The 27,811-nt window shown below is 47.1% G+C and overlaps 1 protein-coding gene across 1 annotated transcript; it reads right to left on the bottom strand.

Annotated features, from left to right (window-relative positions):
• Positions 1 to 1,244: 1,244 nt before the first annotated feature.
• LOC308436340 (mitochondrial inner membrane m-AAA protease component AFG3L1) lies at positions 1,245 to 27,811 on the bottom strand. The gene is made up of 17 exons (XM_080937217.1): positions 27,665 to 27,811; positions 22,619 to 22,706; positions 21,895 to 21,969; positions 19,671 to 19,756; positions 17,703 to 17,852; positions 16,393 to 16,461; positions 14,980 to 15,104; positions 13,920 to 14,187; positions 12,345 to 12,482; positions 12,015 to 12,168; positions 11,075 to 11,182; positions 10,156 to 10,281; positions 6,195 to 6,305; positions 4,718 to 4,833; positions 3,495 to 3,695; positions 3,167 to 3,361; positions 1,245 to 3,028 (listed from the first exon to the last, which is right to left on the bottom strand). The coding sequence occupies exons 1-17, from the start codon at positions 27,800 to 27,802 to the stop codon at positions 2,810 to 2,812; spliced, it is 2,367 nt and encodes a 788-aa protein (XP_080793343.1). The 5' UTR covers positions 27,803 to 27,811; the 3' UTR covers positions 1,245 to 2,809.

Raw genomic sequence — 27,811 nt, 5'->3', positions numbered from 1 at the left:
AACAAAGGTGGTCTGAGCTGAACCACAGGGAAGCCCAAACCTTGCTATTTAGCCAGTGAAACGAGGCAAACGTGGAGGCCAGCCAGGCCTCGCTACCTTTCTGCAGGCCTGGGAAAGTCACCTCTGGTTGTGTTGGTAGCCAGATCTACCATGTGCATTTTCTGGGCATGGTGTGGTTTCTGGCCAATTCTAAGCACCCCATCCCTGTCCCTTTTCTAGGAGGGAGGCGGCAGAAGCCCTGCTCACCTCTGCTGCTCTCACTGAGCGGGGAAGGCCAGTCAGCTCACATCTGCTGTCCTTACCGCTAACACTCTTGGGCTGGCACGGCAGCAGGAGCAGAACCAGTGCAGGGTTCCCTGCTCTGCTGTGGAGAAATGCTGGGATGCACCGAGTCACGTAAAATGGATGAGATGGAGTCCATTGGTAAGGTCCCACTCGAACAAGGAAACTTTACAGCTCTTTAACTAGCAGCTTGTTAAAGACAGAGTGTGTGAGTGTATTGGCGGGGAGGGGTACACCTGGATCAAAGGTAAAGGCGTGGGTGGCAAACCTCCAAGAGAACCCTGAGCCAATGGATGGAAGGCATAGCCCAAGTGTGGTCACAAGAATGCTGACCCCTCAGGGTCTGCTCAAAGGGTGGGAGACGGCTGTGGCCTGCCGCAGTGACTGTGGTTGATGGAAACTCGGTCTACTAGAGGTAAACACTGCCTGTCCTGCACCATCCCCATAGCTGCCAGATGCTCCAATGGGAGGCTCTGACACTTGATCTGCCTCAGAAGCCCAGAGGACACAGGGCCAACCCAGTCACCCTTCCGCCCAACCACTGGTCCATCACTATGACAAGAGGCCCACAGATGTACCAGAGTAGCAACCTCAAATAACCCAGTGACAATGCTGACTCTGGAGTCCCCACCACAGAGTGTACAATGTCACAGGCCTTCTGGGGGCCAAAGAATCACCCCCACCTCATCAGAGGGAACCTAAGACAAGACCCCCCAGGACCCTAAGTAGCTCTGTTGACACCATGGTACAGGTTGAAAATTCAGTAACATGGGGCTGGAGAGATGGATCAGCAGTTAAGAGCACTGGTTGCTCTTCCAGAAGACCGAGGTTTAAAACCCAGCACCCACATGGTGGCTCACAACTGTTAACTCCAGCTCCAAGGGATCAGACATCCTTTTTTGGCCCTTATTGGTACTGCATGCATGTGGTGCACATACATACATACACACATACACATAAAATTAGAAATGAAAAAATTTAAAAATTCAACAATGTACACTTTACAAACAAGTGAAAGTTGAAAGTATCTATCCCGATTGGATACATATCCAATATAGTTTTTACATCCAGACAATGCACCCAGCCCACCCAATCTGGTCCTTAGCCAGGCCCCAAAGAGAAGGACACAGGAGGCAGATGGCAGATCTCCACCCTCCTGGTCAGGCATCAGTTAAGTGCTTACTGCATGAGCATGAACATCTATTATAGCTCCTCATTCCCACAGAAGCCAGGTATAAAGGTACGCCTGTAATCCCAGCACTAGGTAGGCAGAGGCAGGAGGATCCCTGGAGATGACTGGCCTGCAAATGTAGCCAGATTCAGTAAGAGACTCCATCTAAAAAACAAGGTAGATTGGTTGGCAAAGGTTCAGTGGGTAAAGGCACTTTCTGCCAAGCCCAGTGATCTCAAGCACCGGTGCAATGAAGGGAACAGACCCCAGAGGTTGTCCTCTGCCCTACACGTGTGTACCACAGTGCATATGGTCTGTAGACATGCAGATACAGGCACAAATAAATGGAAAACAACAGAGATAGGATGCAATCGAGGAAACCACACTTTCATATGCGCACACATGGACACCTTTAAAAAGTCAAGGAAGCAAGCTGATTCCTCCCCAGGGCCATGAGCAGACCTGAAGCAGGCTAATGCAGCTGAGGGTCCAGCCCTAAGATCTGTGAACTCAGTGAATCCTGCAGGAAGTACACAAGAACTCTCATGGAACCCAAGGACTGCAAGTACTCAGCTCTCACAGAGCAGGCCTTGCCACACCCCAGGATCAACGGGAAAACGATGCCTCTTTTAGCCCATGGAGGCTTGGAGTTCACAAAGCCCTTCCTTTACTCGAGAGCTGACCTAACAAAGGGGCTGGAACATATACGCCAGAGCCAAAGGGCTCAACCCAACAACCCTTCTGTGACTCAAAAAAAGAAGGGGGTTGGGGGATCATGCATGCTGGAGAAAGAAAGAACTGTTGTGAGATGAAATTACATTTGATACTCCATCAGTGAGGCAGACCAATCCAAAGACAGACAAAATAGAATTTCTGATGCTGCCGCTGGCTGGGATGGCCATACTCCCTGTCCTCAACCACACATCTACTGGTGTGTTGTCTTTCTTTCCTAAGGACTGGTCAGCTTAAAGACCTAGCCTTTGTAGCTTACATTTTCTTTAATCACCAAACTGTATCTGTGCTGGGTCAAGGCTCGTCCCAGGAGCAAACTGTAAGAGGCACACTTGGAAACTAAGTTGTGCCTATGGGAAGCATGGTGTAGCCCCCTCATGGCCCTACCCCTGGAACTCCCCAAGAAAACATCACTCAGGGCTGCACATAGCCAGAGTGAAGCTTCCTCCCGTCTCCTTACTGTATGCTGCCAAGTACTAGCTTCCTTTCTGTGGATTTGAATGCTCTGATCTGAAACGTGTGTTTGCAGTTGTCACCTGCTTTAATTAGTTTTTCAGTTACTCTGACAAAAGCTGAGCAGCTCCCAGTCAACAGTGGTCACAAGCCACTACTGGTGGCCACAGGCTATGCCGGGCTCTCCTGCAAGCTCCGCTCAGGGCCTCCTTCCTCCTGCCCCTGATTCCAGTCTTTCAGCCCCTCAGGAAGGGACGTGTCCTCCTCTAGGCTGCCGGTGCCCTCTACAAATTCCTCATAGGTGGACTTCTCTGCAAAGGGCCGAGGGCCCAGGAGCTCGATCATGTCGGCCTTCTCCAGCACTTCTTTCTCCAGGAGTCGCCTGCCAACCTGAAAAGGATGGCCACCCATCAGGCTGCTGTGCCCAGGACAAGGATGGACTTAGGGGTCCTGATCCAGGACAGAACCTAAGCTAAGTAGGCCCACGGAGACCAGCATGGACCACACCCCAAGCCGGGCCCCACTCACCTTTTCCACCTGCTCCCTGCACTGTGTGAGCAGCTCCAGGGTCCGATTATAGGCAGACCTGACAAGGCACCGGACCTCTTCATCAATGAGCTGGGCAGTAGCCTCACTGTATGGCTTCTCCACCATGGCTTCGCCTTGTCTGGGAAAGTCAAAGGATACCTGGCCCAGCTTCTCACTCATCCCAAACTGCACAATCTGAAGAAAAGGAGGAGGCAGGGTGAGTCACATCTGAGGGAACGGACAGGGCCACACAGTAGGACAGGAGGAGGCAGGGTGAGTCATATCCGAGGGAACAGACAGGGCCACACAGTAGGACACTGCTCCTTACCTGGGCATAGGCACTCTGGGTGACCTTCCTCAAGTCATCCTGAGCCCCTGTAGTGATCCGACCAAAAAAGAGCTGCTCAGCCACTCTCCCTCCCAGCATCATGCACATGCGGTCGAAGAGCTGCTCCCGTGTGTACAGGTACTGCTCACGGGGAAGGTACTGGGCATAGCCAAGCCCCTTGCCCCGAGGTATGATGGACACCTGAAAAAGAAGAAGCTGGAGCTGGAGAAATGGGTCAGTGGTCAAGAGCATGTTCTGCTCTTGGAAAAAACTCAACCTGAGTTCCCAGAACTCACACTGGGGGGCTTACAACCATCTAACTCCAGCCCCAAATCAGAGGCCCCTTCTGGACTCTGTGAGGTCTGCCCTTATGTGAGCAAACCTACACCCAGACACATCCACACACTACAATCAAAGGCAGGGGAGACGGCTCAACAGATAAAAGTACTGGCTGCACTTGTGACAAATGGGCCTGGGTTCAGTTCCCACCACCCACATAGTGGCTCCCAAGCATCTGTATCCTCCTGTGCTGAGGGCAAACATGCAGGCAAAACACCCCTATGCACACACGTAAATCTTAAAAAAAAAAAAAAAAAAAAAAAAAACATAAAAAAAAAAAAAAAAACAAAGCCTAGACTTTGTCAGCCTCAAACACTGTTTCACTGGCCCCTGAAGTGGCCATGGCCCCTTATGACTGAGGATGGCAGACTAAGCCCTGAGTTTGAGCCCACTATAGGTCCACCTGAACACTCATTCTGACTGTGCAACAGAAGCACTCCAGGATTTGAGTGCACAATTACTTGTACAAGCGTCAGATCCAAAGCTTTATGCTTAAGCTAAGCCCCACCCAGACCTTATGCCTCCTGTTCTTCCTCCCTGCCCCAAAAGTAATCTGACAAATTACAGACCCACATATTCTGTGAAAAGAGAGACTGGGGGACAATTCAGACAGTAAAGGCTGATCACCAAGCCATGTAACTAGGTTGATGCCTAGGACCCATACGATAGGAGAACACTGGCTCCCACCTCTGATCATCATGTGTGTACACAGGCAGACAGGCAGGCACACGTGCACACACACACACAAATAGAGTAGAAGAGCCGTAGAGCCATGTCTGAGTGTGCTGTACCCATGTAGGCTGACACCTAGAAAGCTGGAAACAGTACTTGGGCCTAGAGGCTGCCAAGGCCATCAGCTGATAAACACAGCTTGAGCAACTGACCTTCAGCAGAGGGTCTGCATGCTCCAAGAACCAGCCCACCACTGCATGCCCAGCCTCGTGGTAGGCTACAGTTGTCTTTTCACTGGGTTGTAGGACCTGGGTCTTCTTCTCAAGGCCTACAAACCACATTCCAAGGAGTGAGAAACAAAGGAAAAATGTCCACCCCCCTCCCCTACAGGTACCCGGCAGTCTGGATTGACTGCCAGACCCCAGTCCCAAAGCCTGGTCAGGAACCGCTCCCCCTCTATATCAAACAGTCTTCCCTGAGCACCAGCTCCAGCCTACTCTACTCCAGAGTGGAATCCATCTCCCAGAACTGGAGGGCACTCCATTCACTCACTGCATCCAAACCTGACTCATTCTGCTTTAGAAAGCCATTTTGGGGCTGGAAAGATGGCTTAGCAGGTTAGGTTCCTGGCTGGTCTTCAGGAAGTCTAGGGTTTGATAACAGCACCCACATGGCAGCTCACAACCATGTGCAACTCCAGTTCCAAAGGGATCTGACACCCTCTCTTGGATTCTATGGCTACTGCACACAGGTTATGCCCACTCGAACATGTAGGCAAAAAAGAAAAAAAAAATCCACACACCTAGAAAAAAGTAAAAATAAATCTAAAAACAAAATGTTTAAAGCAAGCCACTCTCAGCCAATCAAAAGTCCAAATCCCAGGATCTCTTTCTGTTATATATCAAGAAGCAACACCCAAGCAGTACAAAGAGGATGTTCTCAAGGTCCAATCAACACACAACAGGGGCGGGACAAGGAGAACAGACAAGATTGTGTCTGTGAGCCACCACTGTAAGGACTGGTAATCAGCTCGCCCAAGCCACTGGAACAGCCCTTAAGACTGCATGTCTTCCAGCCATAATTCTTCAAAAACAGAACTATACCTCAGTGATGAAGCCATGCCTGCAACCTGGCCAGACTTCAGCTTCTGACAGATCTATGCTGCCGTCTGCCTGATCCCCTCTCCAGGAACCACACCAGACCAGCCACAGCAGCCTTTGGCAGCCCTGTCTCAGTCCTGAGAGACTAGCCTTAGTCCACCAAACTGCAGTTCCTGCCTGGCTAGCACAGCTACTGTCTCAACTCCCCAGGAGGCCAGTGTGCTGCCTGCAGCCGACAGAAGAGCAGGTGGAGAAACACATTAACGTTCACTCCTTCAACTGTGCTGTCCCAAGAGAGCTTGGACACTCGGAATCCTGGGATGGCCCCTGCTTAGCACAGGCTTTTCCTTGAAACCATCACTCAGCCAAGCTCTGCTCTCCTTCCCTCCAAGTAGACTGTCCCTGCCTTCTGCACGCTAACTTCCCTAGGTTCTGGCTTCCCCAAGCCTGTACACACTTCAGAGGGGCTGAGAGCGGTGGGAAAGCCTGGTGATGACGTCAGGTACAGAAACTGAATTTTCTTGTGTGTGCTGAAATGAGGATGAGCTATCCAAAATCGTCTGTCTCTTCCCAGGGGATGTGGACTCACCTCCAATGACCCTCTCGATGGCTTGCTCAAAGTGTCGCTCCTGGACAGAAGGGCTGAGATGGCGGGCAGCAATCAGTGCGGCTTCATTGCACACATTGGAAATATCAGCACCTGAGTCAGGAGAAGGAAGTCAAGTCAGTGTTTCTGGCTACCGGCGCTCCACTGAGATCAACTCTATTAAAGGAAAATTCAAGTAGAACCTAAGTTAAACCGCAGCAGAAAACATAGATAGTAGACAGAAATTGCTTCACTGGGTAGTATTAATGTCAAAGTTTCGGGTTAGTTTCACGACTGTATTGAGAAACAATTCACGTATCGTAAAGGCAAATGCTACATTAATTTTAAGTAAACACCAATATGATGAATAGTGTTTTCAACAAGAAGGCATCTACAATCGCCTGGGGGACATCCAGGAAATACAGAGAAGCAGCCCACAGATGCTCCAATCTACTCTCGGACACAGAGACCTCTACTGGACCTGCTGTCTCTACCTACAGACAGTTCTACAGACCCTGGACAGCAAGGAAACAGCCAGTCCTCCAAGACTGGACCAACATCCTTATCCCCATTTTCTTAGCTTTCCTAGAGACACAAAGTCAGCAGGAAGATCATGATGACCTAACCTATCCCTGCTTCACCGCAGCCTCTTTCTAGCATTTTCTCTTTTAATTAAACCAAAACAGAGGAATGTCAGCATTCCTTCTAGGCTCCACTCCAGTTATTTGGCCACAGCCAGGTAGGTCTGGCTCACTATAAAAGGGGCCGTTTGCTCCTCCTTGCTCTCTTACTCTCTGCCCCTTCTTTCAGTAAACTGTTTCTCCGTCTCCTCCTCCCCTCCCGCCATGTGCTCATGGTCTCTCCTCTCCTCCTCTGTCCTTTTCTCTCTCTACTCCCTTCTAAACTCCCCTTCCCATGCCCTAAATAGACTCTGTGCCATACTATCCCACTGTGTGGCTGGTCCCTCAGTGCAAAGGGATCCTCAGCATGGACCCACCAAGGCACCGCTCCCACCTCACCACACCCGGCTCTGTAAACATACCCTGGTTTCCCTGTTCTTCTTATTATTATAAAACACAGTAACAGTGCCTATGCAGCAAAGTGTGAGTCCTTCAACTTGTACAAGACTGATCTGGTCACTAAGAGGCCCTCACAGCTGACTGCACTTTTAATCTGAAGTCAGTACCAGTGTTTCCATTTCTGGCTTTCAGAAGAACACACTCTGCTCTTCTTACTGCCCGCACACTTGTAGGGATCCAAAGGAGCAACTTTATGGACTGTGTTCCTTAACATAGATCTATAGTTGGTTTTATGTAATTAAAAAAAAATTACAGGAAAAAGCTATAAACCAAAAAATAAGAATATATAAAATTAAAAAGCGTACCTACACAGTCATCTTTGTAAATGTATTTCTCCTTGTGGTCTCAAGTTTTCATCTCTCAATCTCCCGCTCCAGCCTGGGGAGCTCCTGCTTTTCATTTCAAGCAGGGCAGATCTACAGAAAGCCCCTCTGCCTTTCACAGTCGGTCTGTAAATCGACTCTGGCAGCCCACGGTTTTTTCAGCAGGTTCTTGTTTCTAAACAAGAGCTTGGAGTTCATCACCCGAGGTCCTGTGTCACTCTGAAGCCCGAGCCTCAAGTCTTACTGTGAGCCTACATTTGAGGTTGAGGTCACTGAATTTCTTGGACATATGTACGCATTTGTTTCTTTTCTCCAGTTTGGGAAGTTTTGTGTTGTCATATCTTTAAGAATTCCTTTGCACTTACTTTCTGCCTTATCCTTCCACAAATCTACCAGGTGCTGCTGGGCAGCCACAGGCCCGAGGCTCCTCCTTCTCTCCTCCTTCTCTCCATTTTCTTCTTTCTGTCCCTTCTGCCTGCTCCAACCTTCCTTTGTCTTTCCAGAAAATCCTACATCCAACTTATAGTAATTTTCACCTCCAGATTTGTTTTTGGTGGTTTTTTTTTTTTTTTTTTTTTTTTAATTTTGGGAAACAGGGTTTCTCTGTGGAGCCCTGACTATTCTGGAACTCAATTTGCAGACCAGGCTGGCCTCGAACTCACAGAGATCCACCTGCCTCTGCCTCCCGAGTGCTGGGATTAAAGGTGTGCGCCATCACTCCTGGCTCAGCTCTGATTTATACTTGACCCATCTATACATCCACTCTCTGTTTACTGAGACGGTTTTTCTGATTTCCTTTAGTTCTTTGTCCTGTTTTTTTTTTTTAGATCTTTGAGAGTATTTAAGACACTTAATTTTAAGAATGTTTAAAATTACATTTATTTATGTGTGAGTGGAGTGGTGGTCATAGGTCAAGCCGGGGAAGATGGTTCCCTCTCCACTCCGTGGTCACTGGGATCCTTGTGACCTTTCACCTGACCATTGTAAAAATTGCAAGCTGGGCAGTGGTGGCACATGGGAGGCAGAGGCAGTGGGTCTCCGAGTTCAAGGCCTTCCTGGTCTACAGACTGAGTTCGAGGACAGGCAGGGCTGGCTGTGCAGAGAAGCCTGTTTCAAACAAACTCCATATTATGATTAATATTGTATTTCCTTGGGAAAGTGTTACGGTTTATGTAAATCATCATCCAAACCTTTAGTACCTGCTTTTCCTTTTCTTGATATACTGAAGTGCAAAAAGTATGTAGAAAGAGAGACATTTTAAGAAAGAGAAGAATCTTAAGCTATCTCTCTTCTGGGGAAACTTCCAAGATTAAAATACCTGCACCTCCTATTTAGGGATCAACACAAATTCAAACACAGGGAGAAGCGGCCTTCAAGAGTAAGAACCAACGGAGGCCACAGTAGCGGTGATTTCTCTGACTGCAACACACCAACAGTTCCTTTAATGTGGGTTCTACATGGCTCATGCTGTCACAAGCAATGACACAGCTCCACCCTCAGCATCTTGATATTCAGAGATTACGTGCTACCTACTTCATGCACAATGAGTTTTGGGGAGGAGAGGTACTTGGTTTTTATTTTGTTTTAAGATTTATTTTATTACTTATGTGTATGCAGGTAAGTGTGGTGACCAGAAGAGCGTATCAAATCCCTGGAGTGAGAGTTACAGGCAGCTGTGACCCACCCATCATGGGTGTTACCAACTACATTCTACTCCTCTGCAAGAGCAACAATCTTAGCCACCGAGCCGTCTCTCCTGCCCCAGAAATGCCCTTTGATGAAGTGGCATCCTAAAGTCCATGTGGGATGGGTTCTTCAGTTCCCTTCTTAGTTCTACAGGCTGAAGATCCTTAGAGCTCAGCAAGGAAACCTCAAGTGTGGGTGACTTACTCTTGTTTCTTAGCTGGGCATGCAAGTGGACACCTGAGTTCTTCAAGGGGCAGGAAAGGGGCAGGAAGGACACTGCAGACGGAATACCAGTAAGGCCCTTCCTGTTAGCCGGGGAAGAACTTCTCACAATGAATGCACACTGTGTGGGCATGCCTGGCCCAGTACTGAGCAGGACGCTATAAGGAACCAGAGGGATGACACTCCTAACTACTCATGGCAGAAGGAGAGAGCTGTGGGTCAGAAGACCTGCAACCACCTGTCACAGGAATCACGAGGCAACTGGGTTTCAGAGGGCTGTTCCAGAGAGGCAAACACCACAGAAAACCCTCTGGATAGGTCCCCACCCAGTTCTGGGATTCAAACCACTCTGGCAGGGAAACAAGAATCCTCGTAGCAGAGACTAACTTTTGAGAGGAAAAGACAAGCCAGCCGAGCACCCCAGATGGGAGAGAAGCTGAGATACAGTGTAATCTCTTTGGTGATCTCCCTTGGATGCTATTTCTGTAGCAAAGACTTAAGTCTAACCAGAATGCACAAACTCAAATGGGTACCAACAGGCATTAATAAGAAGAAATGAAGCCTTTGGAATGTCTCAGGGTGAGCATTCACCAGAACAGCTAAATGCATAATAATTGCCCCGGCTAATCGAGCGCTCGGCCAGGTAACACTCACCAGTGAAGCCTGGAGTAAGAGCTGCCAGCTTCCTCGAAAGAGTGTCCTTGGTGAGGCTCTTATCCAGCTTGAGAGGACGCAAGTGGACCTTGAAAATGGAAGACCTGCCTTTGATGTCAGGGGGACCTAGTAACGAAAATGAGACATACAAAGTCATATTCCCAGAGCTTCTGGAATGGGTTTCCCCACAATTGCTTCACAAGACTTTGAGGTCAGTGGCAGGATTTCCTGCCTCCATCACTCAACTGCAGCCACGTTGAAAACAGCCAAAAAGCCCAAAGTGTGCTGTACTGGGCAATGCTGCCATCAAAACACCTTTCTGAACAAGTAGAGTTAGCATGGACTGGGGCCAATCACCAGTAAAACACTACACGCACATTTACACACCTTCTCACCTCCACAACACATTCTCACACAACACACATTTACTCAACCATATATATGCCCAAAATCACTTTCACACTCTCACACATGCTCACTCAGTCTCACACACACTCACTAACATAACACACTAACACATTCACATACACTCTCATATACAGTCATACATACACACTCTAACAGTCACACACTCACACACACTGTAACTCAAACTCAAACCTTTCTACCTTCTGATATTAAATCCATTGTCCAAGGCCACGTGACCCAACAGAAACTGTTCTGAACACAGGTAATATCCACACAAGATCAGTGTGTTCAGTTGGGAAATGTCAAGGGAAGGTTAGTATCCTGGACCATCAGGGAGGAGAACAACAGAAGGGCCCCATGCCACTCTTACCTGTATTCACAGGGGCCTCTGGAGAGGCCAAACTACAGCTCTCATTCCCAAAACATCAGCATCAACACTGCAAAGGCTTAGAGAATGAGCTCCCCATGTTAACCTCAGGGCCTGAGGGTGACACATATTCCATGCACTCACCGATGTAGATCTGGCGGTCAAACCGGCCAGGCCGTGTCAAGGCTGGGTCAAGAATATCAGGGCGATTGGTGCCGGCTAATACTACCACATTAGTGGTGGAGTTGAACCCTAAACAGAACGGAGGCTGGTTAATGATGAAGTCCAGGCAACATCAGAGCCTGCATGACCGTTCCAAGCCATCTTAGCTTATTCCTGGAGACAACTCTAGAAGCTGCATCTGCTCTTGACAAACCATTTCCAGTGCCTTCTCTTGTGACTGTTTTTGCTGTGTGTCCTTTGTGTTGGATTGTACCTGAGTACAGCTGATTCTGTGGCTCGCTGGCAAAATACCAAACCGAGGCAGGGCTATGGACCTCAACGGGATCCTAAAGCCAAACTGAAGACAAAATCTACCAAAGATCCAGTGGCAGCTTTTCCAAACCCAGGAGCTGGGACAATGCCCAGAATGGCACAGAGGGACAGCCTAGCTAGAACTGCTCTGAGGTCAGCAGAACAAGGTCCAACAGAAAGGAGTAAGGCTGAGTTCACTCAATCCTATGAGCACAAAAGGACCCTCAATGTTTACGTGCACCCTCTAATTCTCCAGGGAAGCAGATGCCCTCATCCAAGCTAATCTCCTGCCTCCTGGCAGATGCGGAACAAATCGTCCATTGTGCAGTGAGGAGCTCTATGTGGATCAAACTCTGACTGCTCATGTTTGTTTGAGAGAGTTCTTCCTGAAAATCAGAAAGCATCACCCAGACACAGCGGTACACGCCTATGCCCGACATTCAGGAGACGGAGGCAGGAAGGGGCAGAGCTCTAAGTCAGCCCATGTGGTAAGAGATGTAAATTATGTACAGATATATGTATATATTCCTATGGAAACTAGGCCCGACAGACATAAATATGTAAGGATGTATGAATTCCTATGGAAACCGGGCCCAGCGAATCTACTCACCATCCATCTCTACGAGCATCTGGTTTAAAGTGTTTTCCTGCTCACTCTGGCCTCCCAGTTGGCCACGGCCTCGCTTCCTGCCAATTGCATCAATCTCATCAATGAATAAGATACAAGGGGCGTGTTTTCGGGCCATCGCAAACATGTCACGGACCTAGAAAGGAACCCAGACAGGATTTTGTTACTCACATGCCTGTTACATGAGACAGCTCACGCACGGACCTCTTTTACATACAGCAGCACCTCTCTGATGGGCACTCAGGGTTGTCCCACATGATGACTGAGCCTGGGCAAGAAGTGTGCTGGCGCCCTCTAGAGCTGATCACCTACCCGTGCTGGTCCAACACCAACAAACATTTCCAGGAACTCCGACCCATTCACAGTGATGAAGGGCACATTGGCCTCCCCGGCAGTTGCCTTTGCAAGAAGTGTTTTGCCAGTGCCAGGTGGACCAGTGAGCATTGCTCCCTGCAATGAAAAAAGGGATGCCAAGTTCTCCAGATGGACAGACAGCACACTGGGAACAAGCCCAGTTTCTACTTAAACCTAAAAAAAGGAACTTGATTCCTAACACTTACAGGCAACTTGTAGGACTAACAAAGAACCTTATCAAATATACCACTTACAGAGCCTGTTGAAATCTAGTCAGTGAGTCTGCCTTCAAGAGCGGGCAGGACTCATTCTGAGTGGTTCCCTCAGTTACCCAGGGGAGCTGTCTAAGGACCGAGTGTAGACCCCAGAATCAGTGCAATAGCTGCACTCAGACATAAGCGGGCAGAGACGGGGACTCTGCAGAAACCATAGTCTGCCGTACACGACAGCAAGTACCAAGAGGTCCAGTCTCAAACACAGTTCAAAGTGAGGTTGTCCACAACCTTCACACACGTGCAGTGGCACACTTTGCCAGCTAGTATTCTGTCAACGTTACACACAATAGTCACCAGGAGTCAGAGAAAGAGCCTGAGTTGAGAGAATGTCATCAGACTGGATGGTAGACAAGTTTGTGTGGTGTTTTCTTGGTTAATGACTGGTGTGGGAGGGCCTAGCGCACTTCGAGTAGTACTGCCTCTGGGTTGTACAGAGACACAAGGTGAATAAGCCACGGGGATGAAGCCAGTAAGCAGCATTCCTCCACGGCATGCCTCCAGGTACCTGCCCAGCTTGAGCTCAACCCGGACAGGCTTCAGGAACTCTTTCTTGAAGTCCAAGATGAAATCAAACTCTTTCCTCCTTGTGCTGGTTTGAATAAAAATGAACTTAACAGGTCCACAAGAAATGACACTTCTAGGAGGCGTGGCCTTGTAGGAGAAAGGTGCCTTTATCAACAAAACCCTTGAAAAAAGATCTAGGATGGTTTGTTTCTCTTGGGTGTGGTGCCATAAACTTTTAATCCTAGCACTGGGGAGGCAGAGGCAGAGGCAGATGAAGCTCCGTGAGGAAGCAGCCTGGGCTAAATAGTGAGGTTCTGGCCAGCCTGGGCTACATATCGAGACCTGAGATGGTCTGAGCAGCAAACCTTGTATCTGGAGTTCAGAGTGCTGTATCACCATCAGGACACTGGAGATGAGAGTGTAGCATGAAAACAGACAGACAGATGTGGGGTCTGCTTTGTTTCTGAGACAGTGTCACCTACTCTACAGCAGGCTAGTCATGAACTCTAGACAGTCCTCCTGCCTCCACCTCCCAAGTGCTAGAACTACAGGCGCCGGCCATTTTACTAAACACCCGGACTTTTACTGTCCTCTATTGTGATTACTGCAGGCACTATTTCTGTCCTCTATTGTGATTAACAGAAATAAAAACTTAAGGAAAAGAAACTCTGTTACATATCCGTCTGTCCCCCACGCAGCGATCTGTCCTCCACCTTGTAGCCTAGACTGCACCACTGTTTCCTGAAATCGATACCTTTGGAATCTTGGCTCCTAAATCCTGATATTGCTTTGGGTTCTTCAAGAAATTCACAAACTCCATAATTTCCAGTTTGGCTTCTTCACAGCCAGCCACATCTGCAAATCGCACATCAGTGTTGTTCTTTAAGATCTTGGCTGTTGTCTCACCAACACTGAAGAGGCCGCCTCGCCCGCCGCGACCAGTCCCCATTGGACCCCTCTTCATAGCGTAGAGGAGGATGGTAACCAGGACCAGAGTGGGCACAAGACTTCTAAGGAGAGAGCTGTGGAATCCAAGAAAACCATTTGTTACACTCACTCAGGAGAGAGGTCAGACGTCCCACTGTTACCCAGAGAGAGAAAAACCACTCGAAAACTTTCCCTACACAAAGGACGTCTGCCTGCAGAACTGGCGCCCAGTCCTGACAGCACTGGGCCTGCCCTGACCCAGCTGACAGAAGGCGTGGGAGGGCAGAAGCCTTAGCCTCTGACCAAGCAGGTCTGACAGAGCCTATGCTTTCCTTAGGAGATTCTGAGTCAGCAAAAATATCAATACCTAATATGTTTATTTTTCTGTATAATAAGTTTTAAAGGCTGCCTGGCATTCTCCTTGCAATAAACAGATATGCTAGTATACTTGGGAGGCTAAAGCAAAATCACTTAAACCCAGGAATTGAGACTTGGGCAGCAAACATAGTGAGACTGTATCTCCAAACCAAAAAAAAGTTAAAATAAAAGCAGACCAAAATGCGGGGCAGTGTGGTACACACCTTTAATCCCAGCACTTGGGAGGCAGATGCTAAGTTTGAGGCCAACCTGATCCACAGAGCTACAGAGCAAGTTCTAGGACAACCCAGGCTACAGAGACACCCTGTCTGGAGAAAAAAACAACCAAAACAAAACAAACAAAAACAAAACAAAGCATTCTTTTAGTATTGATACTGTACATATTAGCAGATGGTTATAATGAAAGGGAAAAACTCACTCCAGAGTACATTAGACACTGAATGTTTCGTGTTCAGAATCAGATGTCTACACTAGAGTCCCCCACACACCTGTGCATGCCTGGAACTCACCCATCACTCTCAGTAGTGTAAACCACCACAGCCTGGTTGCTGGGCTCAATGCCCAGCTCCCACTGAGCAGACTCGAGATTCCGTTCAAAGGTGTCGACACTGCCAATGTTAAACCACACGAACTTCTGTGGAGACCAAGAGGCAATTTAGTCTATACTGTTGTGTTCCACAGAGAACGGCTCTGACACACTCATCCACACTTGTGTTCTCTCTCACAGAAACTCTAGAAGTAGACAAATCCCTTCCTGAAAGCAGCTTCAACAAGCATGGGAACAGCATCTCATCCAGTTCTGTGCGCGGGAACCTTCAAGGTTTCATGTTCTGGACAAAATATAAAATGCTACAGCAACAGCCGAAGCCTCCTTTCGTCTTTTTATTCTCTCTTCACAAATTTTGGCAAATAGTTCTTACGTATTACTTAACAAACTTAATATAGCAGTCTTAAAGCTTCCTGAGTTAACCATTATCAATTTAAGACAGTAAGTATAATTTTTAGGAGGGCTGGAGAGATGGCTCGGCAGTTAATAGCACTGGCTGCTCTTCCAGAGGTCCTAAGTTCAATTCCCAGCAACCACATGGTGGCTCACAGCCATCTGTAATGGGATCTGATGCCCTCTTCTGGTGTGTCTGAGAATAGCCACAGTGTATTCATAATAAAATAATTAAATCTTAAAAAAAAAAAAAAGAGTAACTTTTAAAGTTCTGTTAAAAATTAGTTTGTGTACGAGTATGCACTATGTACATGTCTGGCAGCTGTGGAGGCCGGAAGAGAGCCACAGATCCCCTGGAACTGAAGCTATGAGTACTCACGAGCCACCTGCCATGGGTGCTGGAAACCAAGCCCGGGGCCTCAGGAGGCGCAGCCAGGGTCCTTCTAACCCCTGACCATTTCTCTGCTTCAAACCGTCATACATAATAGACAGCTGGCCAACTGGCAATGTAATTTATCGAGTAGACAAATATAGTTGACACTTTTAAAAAAATAATACAGCCAGGGGCTGGAGAGATGACTCAGCACCTGAGAGCACTGTGCTTACAAAGGACCAAAATGTGGTCCCCAGCACCCAAGTCAGGAGCCTCACAACCGTCTGTTACTCCAGCTCCAAGGGGATCCAGTGCCTCGGCCTCAGCAAGCACCTGGACTCAAATGCACACACCCACAGACATGCACATACAAAATTAGAAATGATAAAAATCGATTTTGAAAAGGTAGCCTGGTGTGGTGAGTTTGAGGCCACTCAGTCTGCATAGTTCCAGGATACCAGGGCAATCTAGCTTAACAAACATACATACGTACATATGTACATACATACGTACATACGTACATACATACATACACACACACACACACACACACATACATACATACGTACGTACACATCTGGGACACATGGCCTTAACTTCACCCCTCACCTCAGTTGTTGTCCCAGGAACAGGAATAACACGCACAAACTGCTTGTTCACAACCTCCAGCCGATCCACCTTGGGAAAAGAGAAAAGCAGTTGTACCAGCTGAATCCACAGCAGGGAATTTAAGGCAGCCATCAACACTGTAGGTACAGGTACACCTAAAGACAGTACAGCACCCCAAATCTCCACAGCCCAGTGTAACTTTTAGTTTCTTAGAAGCCTGGAGCATGAATCTATCTCTCCTTAATAAACAAGAATTCAGGAAGTTTCACAAATTTGAGCTCCATTCCAGACTACGTTAAAACCCTAAATACAAATCAGTCTAATACTGACAAGAGAGTAAAGTCTGTGCGTACACAATGTTTATAATTGGGGGTGCACTCGCCCCACATGTGTGGACAAGAAAGGACAATTTTAGGGGCTGGTCCTCACCTCCTACCTCCTTCTAGAGCAGTGGTTTGCAACCTTCCTAACACTGCGACTCTTTAATACAGCTAGCTCCTCATGTCATGGTGACCCCAGCCATAAGGTTATTGCATCGCTACTTCATAACTGTAATATTGCTACTGTTATAAATCATAATGTAAACATCTGTGTGTCTTAGGCAACCCCTATGAAAGAAATTGAGAATTGCTGAAGATTCTAGACAACATCTGCTTTCCCACAGTATATTGCAGATGACCTGACCCACAAGTTCCCAGGGCCTCTCCTCCTCACTCAGATCCGCACACCTGCACAACAAGCATCTGTTCTTACTGAACCCTCTCTCATATCCAGTACAGTAAAACCCTGAGCACAGACCTCATCCTGATTGAGAAATATTTTGTTCACAACAACAACAATAACAACTTTTTAAAAATTTAATCCCAGCCCTCAGAAGCCGAGGCAGCTCTGAGAGGACAGCTAGGGCAGCTATACAGAGAAATCCTGTCTCAAAACAAACAAACAAACACCCCAAAACTGTTCAGTGCTGACCAGCAGAGACCACAGGTACAGCGAGGGAAGAAAGCTGAGTCAGACATGAGACTGAAATCCAAAAACTAATAGACAGAGCCAAACTTTAAAAGACAAGCCAGAAAAGATAATGCGGCACTGGATGTTAAGGCAGCTTCTACCCAAGTAGAAAGCAGGCCTGACTCTGCTCTGCCTGAGCTGTTCCTATCAAAGTCTATGTCTGGGCTATGCCCCAGGTGGCCTCTGAGGACAGTTATCACACTGTCTGACTCTCTCACACCCATGAGCTCCAGACACCCTGAGGGAACTGTAAACCTACACAGCTCTCTTCCCAAGCAGACAGTTTATAATCTCCTCACCAGACCTCTGGCCAGGTAATAATGTACAAAGTGTTTCCAGGTGATCTCTTTTCCGGGATCTCGAAAATAGAAATATAAAAATCCCGCAGCCACACCAGCTCCCAAAACAGCCAGACTCCGGAAGTCCTTGTCGTCCCAAGGAAACTCTCCCTAAGGAAGAAAAGACAACACATTTTCTAGATAAATAACAGGTGATTTCTTTTTCGTTTTTTGCTTAAAGTTTTTTCTTTTTCATTTATATTTATATGTGTGTGCATGTGTGTCTGGGAGGGGGTGTTTATGTGTGTCTGGGAGAAGGGTGTTCGTGTTTGTGTGTGTGTCTGGGAAAGGAGTGTTCATGTGTGTGTATATCTGGGAGAGGGATGTTCATGTGTGTGTGTGTCTGGGAGATGGGTGTTCATGTGTGTTGATGTGTATGTGTGTGGGCATGTATGTCTGGGAGAGGGATGATCATGTGTGTGTGTGTGTGTCTAAGAGAAGGATGTTCATGTGTGTGTGTGTGTCTGGGAGAGGGGTGTTCATGTGTGTATATGTGTCTGAGGGGTGTTCGTGTGTGTGTGTGTGTGTGTGTGTGTGTATGTGTGTGTATCTGGGAGAGGGATGCTCATGTGTGTGTCTGGGAGATGGGTGTTCATGTGTATGTGTGTGGGGTGTGTGTCTGGGAGAGGGATGGTCATGTGTGTGTGTCTGGGAAAGGGATGTTCATGTGTGTGTGTGTTTGAGAGAGGGGTGTTCGTGTGTGTGTATATCTGGGAGAGGGATATTCATGTGTATGTGTGTCTGGGAGATGGGTGTTCATGTGTGTTTATGTGTATGTGTGTGGGCATGTGTGTCTGGGAGAGGCATGGTCATGTGTGTGTGTCGGGAAGAGAGATGTTCATGTGTGTGTGTCTGGGAGAGGGATGTTCATGTGTGTGTGTGTGTGTGTGTGTGTGTGTGTGTGTGTGTGTCTGGGAGAGGGATGTTCATGTGTATGTGTGTGTGTCTGGGAGAGAGGAGCTTATGGAGGCCAGAAGAGGGGTTTAGTTTCCTGGAACTGGAACTACAGGAGTAATAAGCTGCCCAGTGTAGGTGCTAGGATCCTCGGATGAGCTCTTATCCACTGACTGTGTGCACATGATGTACACTGAAGACTGAATCCAGAGCTTTGTATAAACTAGCTGAGAGCACTGTTACTTTATGAAAATGACAATTTCTCTTTTCAGTGTGCAGCTCTGGTTGGCCTGGGACTCACTATGTAGCTCAGTCTAGCTTCAACTGCACAGACCTCGGCCTATCTTTGCCTCTTAAGTATCAGGAGAAAAGGCATGTGCCGCCATTGCTTTCAGAAGCTTATCTCCTATCTGGGACTCTGTTAATTCAGACAGAAGTCTTGACACATTTCACAATCTTCTTAATGTTTGAAGTGTCTACGTCCCTCAAAAACCCATGGAGATCAACACCAATGGTGAAAGTGCATGGTGCACGTGTGCTGATATCACAGTTCTTGCCATATAATGACCCAGTATCACTCCTCTATAGAGAAAGCAATATGCAAGACATGACCAATAGAGCCCTGAGAACAGAGATCAAAGTGTCCACAAATGCTGATGGCAGCATTTCCACTGCATCTCCAGCCTCGTTACTTGTAAAAAAGTGTACAGCATTTCCACTGCATCTCCAGCCTCGTTACTTGTAAATAAGTGTACAGCATTTCCAATGTGCAGTCTGATCAGGGCGTGGTGGTGCACACCTGTAATTCCTGTAATTCCAGCACTAGAGGCAGGAGGTTCACCAGGAGCTCCAGGCCAGCCAAGGTTACGGAAGGAGGCCATGATTTTTAAAAGCCAGAACAAATCATCAAGTTTCACAGCAATTTTATCCAACAGCAGGAACAAAATAAGACTAAGACGCACAAAGGCTCAGCTCTGCGGGGACCACGCCCTCCACAGACGGGAGGGCGCATCTGGTCGTCAGACACACACAAACCTTCTGCATCCGTCTCCACCAGGTAAAGTCATCTCCCTTCCCTCCTCTGTTGCCTCCATCTCCTCCAGGCCCAGCAGTCTTTGGTTCTTCGTATCATAGAGGGTTAAAAAATAAAAGCAGGAAGAAGAGTCTTATATTACGACACAAACATTAGTATATGTAACTTTTCGCAGAATGAGAACTCAAGGACAGAACCAGGGCTGGGGAGGCAGCTCAGTTACATGCCTGCCACGCAAATACGGGGATCTGAGCTCTGAGGCACTGGCGTGTGGGTGGGGCAGAAGAGACAGAGGATCCCTGAGGCAGCTGGCAAAGCCAGTCTAGAGCACATAGCAGGCTCCAGGTTCAATAAGAGATCCCATTCCAAAACGAAGGTGTAGCCGGTGAGATGTAAAGGCATTTGCCACCAAGCACAACAACCTTATTTCTATCCCTGGGACACAAGGGATTTGGAAGGAAGGGACCAATGCCCACAAGCTGTTCTCCACCTTCCACACCTCCCTCTCTCTCCCCGCCCGACTCCCTCTCACACCTCCACACACTAATGAATAAATGTAGTTAGAAAAATTAAAAATATAGTGGAGAGTGATTAAAATACCCAACACTGACTTCCAGCCTACAAACATGCACATTTATGCATAATGTGCAAAAACAAACAGACAGAACCCAAAGAGATAGGAAGGAGTCACTTGGAGACAGTGCTGAAAACAGCTTTAGACCACAAAGAATCGCTTACAGTTTACTTTGTGGGCTTCAGACATAAGCTGTTTGTTTTCGTTTTTGTTTTTTGAGATACAGCTCCATTAAGTAGCCCAGACTACTCTAAACTAAAACTTATAATCCCCCTGCCTCAGCTTCAGTACTGTGATTACAGGTATGCACCACACCAGGCAGTCCAAAACTTTAATGCAATTTTTATCTTTTATTTGTTTATTTCTGGCTAAAAACATCATAGCGATGCTTTGGCAGAGGGCGATGGCGGGGAGATGAGGCAGGCTGGCATAGGTACACCCCTTCCCAAGAGAATCGAGGTGCATGTTACCAGCTCCTGAGAGCAGTAAGTTGGTAATCAGAAAATCCTGCTTGCTAATGTGTGGTGTATATATTGTTTTCTTTTTCTTTCTCTCTCTCTCTCTCTCTTTTTTTTTTTTTTTTTTTTTTTTTTAAGTCCAGCTCTCACTGTGTAGCTCTGGCTGTCCTGGGACTCACTGTGTAGACCAGGCTGGCCTCAAACTCAGACATCCACCTGCCTCTGCCTCTCAAGCGCTGGAGTAAAATGCATGCATCACTATGCGTGGTCCATGTGTACACTTTTGACCTATGAACTCTAAGAGGAGGTATCGTCCCTAAGTCTTCCTTTGCAGTATTCATACAAATTCTAGGTCATGTCACCACTCCAACAACCCGAAACACTATCAGTGACACCAGAAGTGGCAACATGTATCAATGAGACAGAGAAAGATTCACACAATTTTTCCAGACAAAACATTAGTCTTATGAAAAATGGTACCAAGATGTACCACCCACCTGTAGCTCCAGTTCCAGGGGACCTGGTGCTTGTTTCTGGCCTCTCTGGGCATCAGACATGCACATGGTACACAAACACACATGCAGGAAAAACATTCATACATAGAAAATAAAAAATAAACTGGAGGCATAATGTTTCTGTACACTGTGTGAAGTTTATCCTTGTGGTATTCCAATGCTGATCTTTCTGTCCTCATATCTAGTTTCAATCTGGACAGGGCACAGAATCTCCTGTCTCAGGTTTGTGTGAACAATTCTAACCATTTATTCTCTGCCTTGTCAATAAATGCTGGTCACCCAATGGCTGGGCAGAAGAGAGAACAGGGCGGGACATCCAGATAGAGAGAGGCGAGACATTCAGATAAATGAGAGTAGAGTCTGGAGCCATGAGGAAGGGGGTCTGGAGAAAGATCACGGAAACACGCCTGAAGCCCAAGGTGCCAGATGAACAACAATATCCAAGTACCACAGGATGGGGCTGAGAGGAGCAAGATTAGGGAGGAGGTTAGTGTAGATCATTTAACCGCTCAGCTATTGAGGTGCAGATTCAAATAAATCTTGGCTTCTCTGTGTTTTTAGAGGATTAGGATAAGGTAAAGAAATACAGCCGCCAGAGTAAAGATAATTCATTTACATTAAACTAAAAACATTCAACTGTAAAACGTGACAGTCTGACTTATCAAATGAAACTTTTTACCTTTTTTTGGAGCTACTGAATTTCCTGGGCTTGCACTTTTTTTGTTCTTTTTATTCTTAAAAAATTTCTCAAACCCTGAGAAACAAAATGGAGAGGTTCTATCATTTTTAAAAGAAAAAACAAACAAACAAACAAACAAACAAAAAAACCCAAAACATTCAGAAAATCAACAATCCAGTCAGGTCCAGCTGAGAAAGTAAGAAGAAAGTTAACCTTTCTTCCTGCTGTTCCTAACTGATCCTGTAACACGCAGCCCCAGGTCCAACACAGATACATGGGCTGTGGAGTATGTTCTACTCTGGAGATCTAGGTCTCCAGACGCTTCTGTGCGTCCGGTCCCTTTGCTCAGAACACAAAGCACAGGTCCATGGCTTGCTCTGAAGGGCTCCAAGTAGAGCACTGTGCTCCAGCTAACTAGTCTATGTAACACCCATTTTACTTTCCAAACACGAGGCTGCATCAACTATACAGAAGCAGTTACTCCCACACCTCCCAGAAGGTTCATCTAGCAGTATCCCTCTGAAGGTTTCACTCTTGCCAGTGTCAATGTTAGAACAAAATAGGAAAGGCTTGCAGGAGCTATTTGTGGCTCAATATGCAAACTAGAGAGAGGAGAATGGGGACCTTCTAGCTGCCACTCTCCCTTGTTACCTGCTCAGTTAGTGTGGAAGACACTGAGCAAGTCACACTAGTCCTATGAGGTTTATGATGCTAGTACAGGTACCTCTGGGAGGTTTTGAATACAGCCATGGAGACAATGAAGTCAGTCTTCCCTGCAGAGCCAGCTGCTGCGAGCATCTCTCCAGATGACCCTGAAACAGGAGGCACAGTTAGGTGCTACTGTGACCAATACCACATTCTCAAGAGTGGCCAGGACAGGATGCAAGGGACAGAATTCAAACTGCGGCATGAGCCTGTCACTTTACTTACCTGCTTAAATATCCAAACACAATAAATATGAACTAAAGTCACTGTAAAAACTTATAAAGAATTTTTTTATGGCTATCACATCCAGCCAGGCAATGGTGGGCATGCCTTTAGTCCCAGCATTTGGGAGGCAAGAGGCAGGCGGCTCTTCAGAATTCAAGGCCAGCCTGGTCTTAACACTGAGTTCTAGGACAACCAGGACTTTTTTTTTTTTTTTAATTACAAAGCAGGGCTGGTGACTCACCTGTAATCTCAGGATTATGGAAGCTGAGGCAGGAGGACCACAGGGAATTTAACTGCAGCCTGGGCTACAGAGTGAGACCTTTAAATCAGGTGAAATGATGCAGCTCGTACACACACATGCTTCCCAGCCCAACGTCCTGAGTTCTATGCTCTGGGAAGGACAGAATGACTCCCAAAAGCTGTCATGCATGTATGGCATGTGCACCAAGATACAAATAAAATAAGACAAGTCATTAATTAATTAACTAATATTCTTGAGACTAAAATCTTGAAAAAATCCAAATGAAATACTGGAAGATAAACACTATGTCCAAGTACACCTGTCTATGCCAACAATCTCAGCACCCGAAGTGCAGGCAACACAGCTCGGAGTTAGTCATTATGGGCTACACAGCCATTTCTTAAAATTAATGGGAAAAAAAGGGCATCCCTTAAGATGAACACATCTTTGCCCTCAAGTGTCTCTTCCCTAGTGCTTGGTTCTTAATTCTCATGTTTGATGTAGCTGATTTGGCTGGACATGGTGGTGCCAACCTTTGATCCCAGCATTCCGGAGTCAGAGGCAGGCGACCACAGAAGATCTCTGTGAATTCAAGGCTAGCCTGATCTACATATTGAGTTCCAGGACAGCCAAGACTACCTAGTAAGACCCTGTCTCAAGAAGGGGAAAAAAAAGGAAGGAAACAAAACAAAAAAACTCAAGTTGGTGTGGGGAAAGGTCATGGAGCTTCAAGGTAAAAGTGGCAGAGAGGCTGCTAGTGCTGAGGTGCGAAAGCCAAGCTCATTGTGATGAGCGACCAGTCCGAGAGTTTGCTTAAAATTCAGATTTGCTAATAGTGACAAATAAAAAGTCCCATTTGTGATTTAAAAAAATGACCTTGAGTCCCAGAAGACTAAACTTTTAAACACTGAAAGACTAAGGGGGGTTTTGAGGCAGAAGCAAATTCATTATATTATGCTATGGCCAGGAATCTAAGGAGGCCAGAGAACAGAATATGGCAATTTAACTAAAAATGGCCCCATGGATTCGCAGGTTTGAATGCTTGGCCCCCAGCTGGTGAACTGTTTGGGAAGGACTGGGAGGTGTGTCACAGGGGCAGGCTTTGAGGCTTGACATGTTTCCTGTCATTCCCAGTCTGTTCTCTGCCACCTGCTTGTGAGATATGAGCTCTCAGCTGCTTTTCCTGCTAAGATGCCCCCTCTGCCCTCTTAACCCTCTGAAGCATCAGGTTTTTTGTATGAATTGCTTTGGTCACAGCATAGGAAAATAATTGGGACAACGGTTGACTCTCTTCTGATTACTTCATGTCAAGTCTTCGGATATGTGCAAGTCAGTAATTTGTCATATGCAAAGCCAAGATGTGAACATGACCCACAGAGGCTCTTTCTAGTCAGACCACACAGCAGATCTCTATCTTTGTTCCATCAACATGGACAGCTGACATGAGCCCCAAGTCTCCTGACTTTGCGGCTTCCTTCAACCCTTCTTCATTCCTGTAACACAGAACATACCAGCTGTACCTACTCCAAGGCAGCGCTGCTATTCTACAAGCCTGGCCAGGCTGCCTCCACCTCTACTCCGTCAGGGTACATGAACGATGATGTTATTATGCAGCTAGGCGGGTCCAGCCTATCACTGGATGAGAAGGAAGGGTAGGCGGGGAAACATCTAAGAAGGAAAGAGGAGAAGAAGCAAAGAGAATCAAGATGGAGCCAGAGGAGGAGGTTCCAGATTCAAATGGTCTTAATTGGCAATAGGTAGATATAAATATTTCTAAGAGTTTCTATGGGTCAATTTGTTTTATCTAGGTGAGTGTACATCTTTGTCAAATGAGTGTAAGTTTATTGTGTGGATGGATTGTGGATAGAGAATTCAACATAAATCTGATTGATAAATTATTGATTATTGATTGAGTCATGATTTTACTGGGCTGTGGTGAATGTAAGCAAAGTTCCTGGTGAGCAGAGAGACAGCGGGGAGAGGGCAGCTTGCAGACTGCGTGGTAGAGAAAGAGACGGGCTCATGGCTCCCTGCTGTAGCAGCTGCTGTGCGGAGTGAGAAGGCGCAGACCAGTAGCGGCAGATTTTAATTTTTACTGCAACAGGTCCAGACTATCCTAAACAAGCTCCACAGCATTTATCTCCCCCCATTCCCTTATTTTGTCCTCTTTTCCTTCATACCTCATATAACCCCCACACACGCCATCACTTGCTCACTGTTTCAGACAGAAACTAGAACTGGTCTGCACAGCAAATCCCACGTCAGCCAGGGTCACAGAATAAGACCCTGTCTCAAAACAAAATAAAATCACATCAAAGACTTGACAACACAGGCTTTCCCTGAAGCCTGAGTACTAAAATCTATCTTATAAATAGAAAGCAGACTGCTACTACCTCTCAGCCTTCAAAGGACAATAGTTCTTGCCTGACTTGTTCACACCATATCCTCTCACCAACAAAGTATCAATAATAAATTCTTCTGATAGAGAAATATGCATGAGTCGGCTTCACAGTTCTGCCACACGGGGAATTTCCCTAGTGAGAGTCTGGAGAAGCTCAAAGCTACAATATCCACAATGCCACTGGTAAAGTGATACATGTTAAAACAGCTGCTCAGAGAGGAGCCTCTCCTCAGTGGAGCCCACACTAGGGTGGGGTTTCCAGTGACAGAGCTGCCTCTGGACCACCCATGTTCCTTTAAAGAGCCCCCATAAACTCAGTAATTCACTAAAATAGACTTGGGCAGAAATGTTTGCGATACAGAAGCTTTCTCTGGGAACACAGCAGTCAACCTTACAGGGATGCTCCAAAAGATACGACACAAACAACTCAAAATAAGTTTCAGAAAATCCCAGAAACTGACCAGAGGCCCTTCTCTCTCAAAATTATACTAGTGGCAAGATTGCTGAGAGTCGCTCTCACAAAACAAACCACTGAGAAGAGATTCTGAGAAGAGTCCAGCGGCTTGGGAGAAGCAGAGAGTAGCCTAGCAACCTGGATGAAGCAGAGGCTACCCAACTTGCCTAGAGACTCCTGGACATCTGAGTTGCCTAAAAGACTCAGACCACCAAGGAAAGGTCACTCTCTGACCCTCTGAACGTTCAGCAAGCTCGATGTTTCCAGCTCTCCTGAGCTTTCTGCCTCCCATGCTTGGGTGGGTTCTGGTGATGTGGCTGTCAGAGTCATTTCTGCTCCTGTAAGTAACTCCACTAAAATCCATGATTCTCCAGATGGACTCTGGCACAATCCATACTGAAGTCTGTGGCCCACTCCTATCTGTGGTGAGTAAATGTTTGTTCCCTAAGAACAGTGTCACTGGGCTGGAGAGTCAGCAGCACTGGCTGCTCTTCCAGAGGTCCTGAGTTCAATTCCCAGCAACCACAAGGTAGCTCACAACCACCTGTAATGGGATCCAACACCCTCTTCTGGTGTGTCTGCAGATGGCTATAGTGTACTCATATAAAAATAAATAAATCTTTTTTAAAAAAGTGTCAAGACATCTTTCTTTGGTCTGTTATTAGTACTCTGTCTAAGGTGATGGACACTCAAGTCTCTCCACAAAAAGCCTCCCAACCAAGCCAAAGACCGTAACTTCTTTCACAAAGACATAGGCCCACAGCAGCTCTGCAACTCAGAACAACTTGTAACACTATCTGACTGACCTTCAACAGGTCACACACCAGAACAGGATGTGCGACACGACCCGAAATGGCTGTGCAACGCAGAGTACAAGAATCAAACCTGTGAGCATTTTCCCGACCCTCTGTGAAAATCTACATCCCCAAAGTTCTACAGGCAGAAAAGAACTGCTGGGAGGCGGGGAGCCTCTTAAGTGGTCCTGACTGTGGGTTTTGCAGGAAGCCCCAGGAATACAGGTTTTCCTTGTGTTGTCCTTTTAACGATGAACCTGCTTTTGAGTCGCTCCTTTAAGTAACCCTTCCCCAGTGCCGCCATCATTCCCATAAACCCGTTATTTCACAAAGCAAGAGGAATGAAATCACTTTTGACCTATCACGAGTACCCTATCTGGGGTAAATGGATATTTGCTCATGGACAGTTGCACCACATCACTGTCATACTAAGAGGGAAAAACGAAACCAAAAATGAGTTGAGGAAGAACAGCTCTCCGGTCCCTGGGACGAGTGGAAACACACATTTATTTGAAGATGGAGAATCAGCATGGATAGTCTCAATATAGCTATCTTTCTCCCTGGTGAGCATCCTTACTATAGGCAGATGCACACCCTGTGGTGGGTGGTAATATATCTAGTAAGACCAAACTAAACTAAAAAAATAAAGCATCAATGGTGGGAATTCCATGGTGGCCATCTTTCTCTGCTTATGATGGGACCTACGTCTCCTTAATGAATAAAGGCTGCCTTTTAAGTGGAGCCCAGCAAAAGCTAAATGGATAAAGGCTATTGTGCACCCGCTCAAGTGTTGCGATCCCCGGGAGGTAGACACTAGAGAGTCTGAGGCAGAAATCAGGAAGCAGCGGCGCCCGACCCAGCCGCAGGCAGATGACGTCACTGCGACGTCCAGCGCAGCCCCCGCCACGCCGCCCGGAACCTGTGGACACAGTGCTTTCCTCCCTGCTCACCTGCAGAGCCATGCCACAGGCCCTCACGCTGCTCCGGACCGTCCCGCCGCTCCCTGCGCATCCGCCACATCGCCACAGCTTGGAGAAAGGCCAGGCCAGGGCCCGACTGCCCGCCGCCCCCGCCAGCCGGAGTAACATCCCCCGGCC

The sequence above is a fragment of the Micromys minutus genome, assembly GCF_963924665.1.
Source record: "Micromys minutus genome assembly, chromosome: 24".
Taxonomy (NCBI): Eukaryota; Metazoa; Chordata; class Mammalia; order Rodentia; family Muridae; genus Micromys; species Micromys minutus.
This window is presented reverse-complemented; position numbering and strand designations above follow the sequence as displayed.

What these genes read in the sequence shown, in the direction of transcription:
- LOC308436340 (XM_080937217.1), bottom strand. Translation starts at nt 27,802, where the DNA reads ATGTTACTCCGGCTGGCGGGGGCGGCGGGCAGTCGGGCCCTGGCCTGG. An exon ending in TTCAGTAGCTCCAAAAAAAG is followed by an intron (nt 19,757 to 21,894) that starts GTAAAAAGTTTC and finishes TATGATACGAAG; the next exon opens with AACCAAAGACTGCTGGGCCT. An exon ending in TAGGAGCCAAGATTCCAAAG is followed by an intron (nt 12,483 to 13,919) that starts GTATCGATTTCA and finishes TTTTCATTGCAG; the next exon opens with GGAGCAATGCTCACTGGTCC.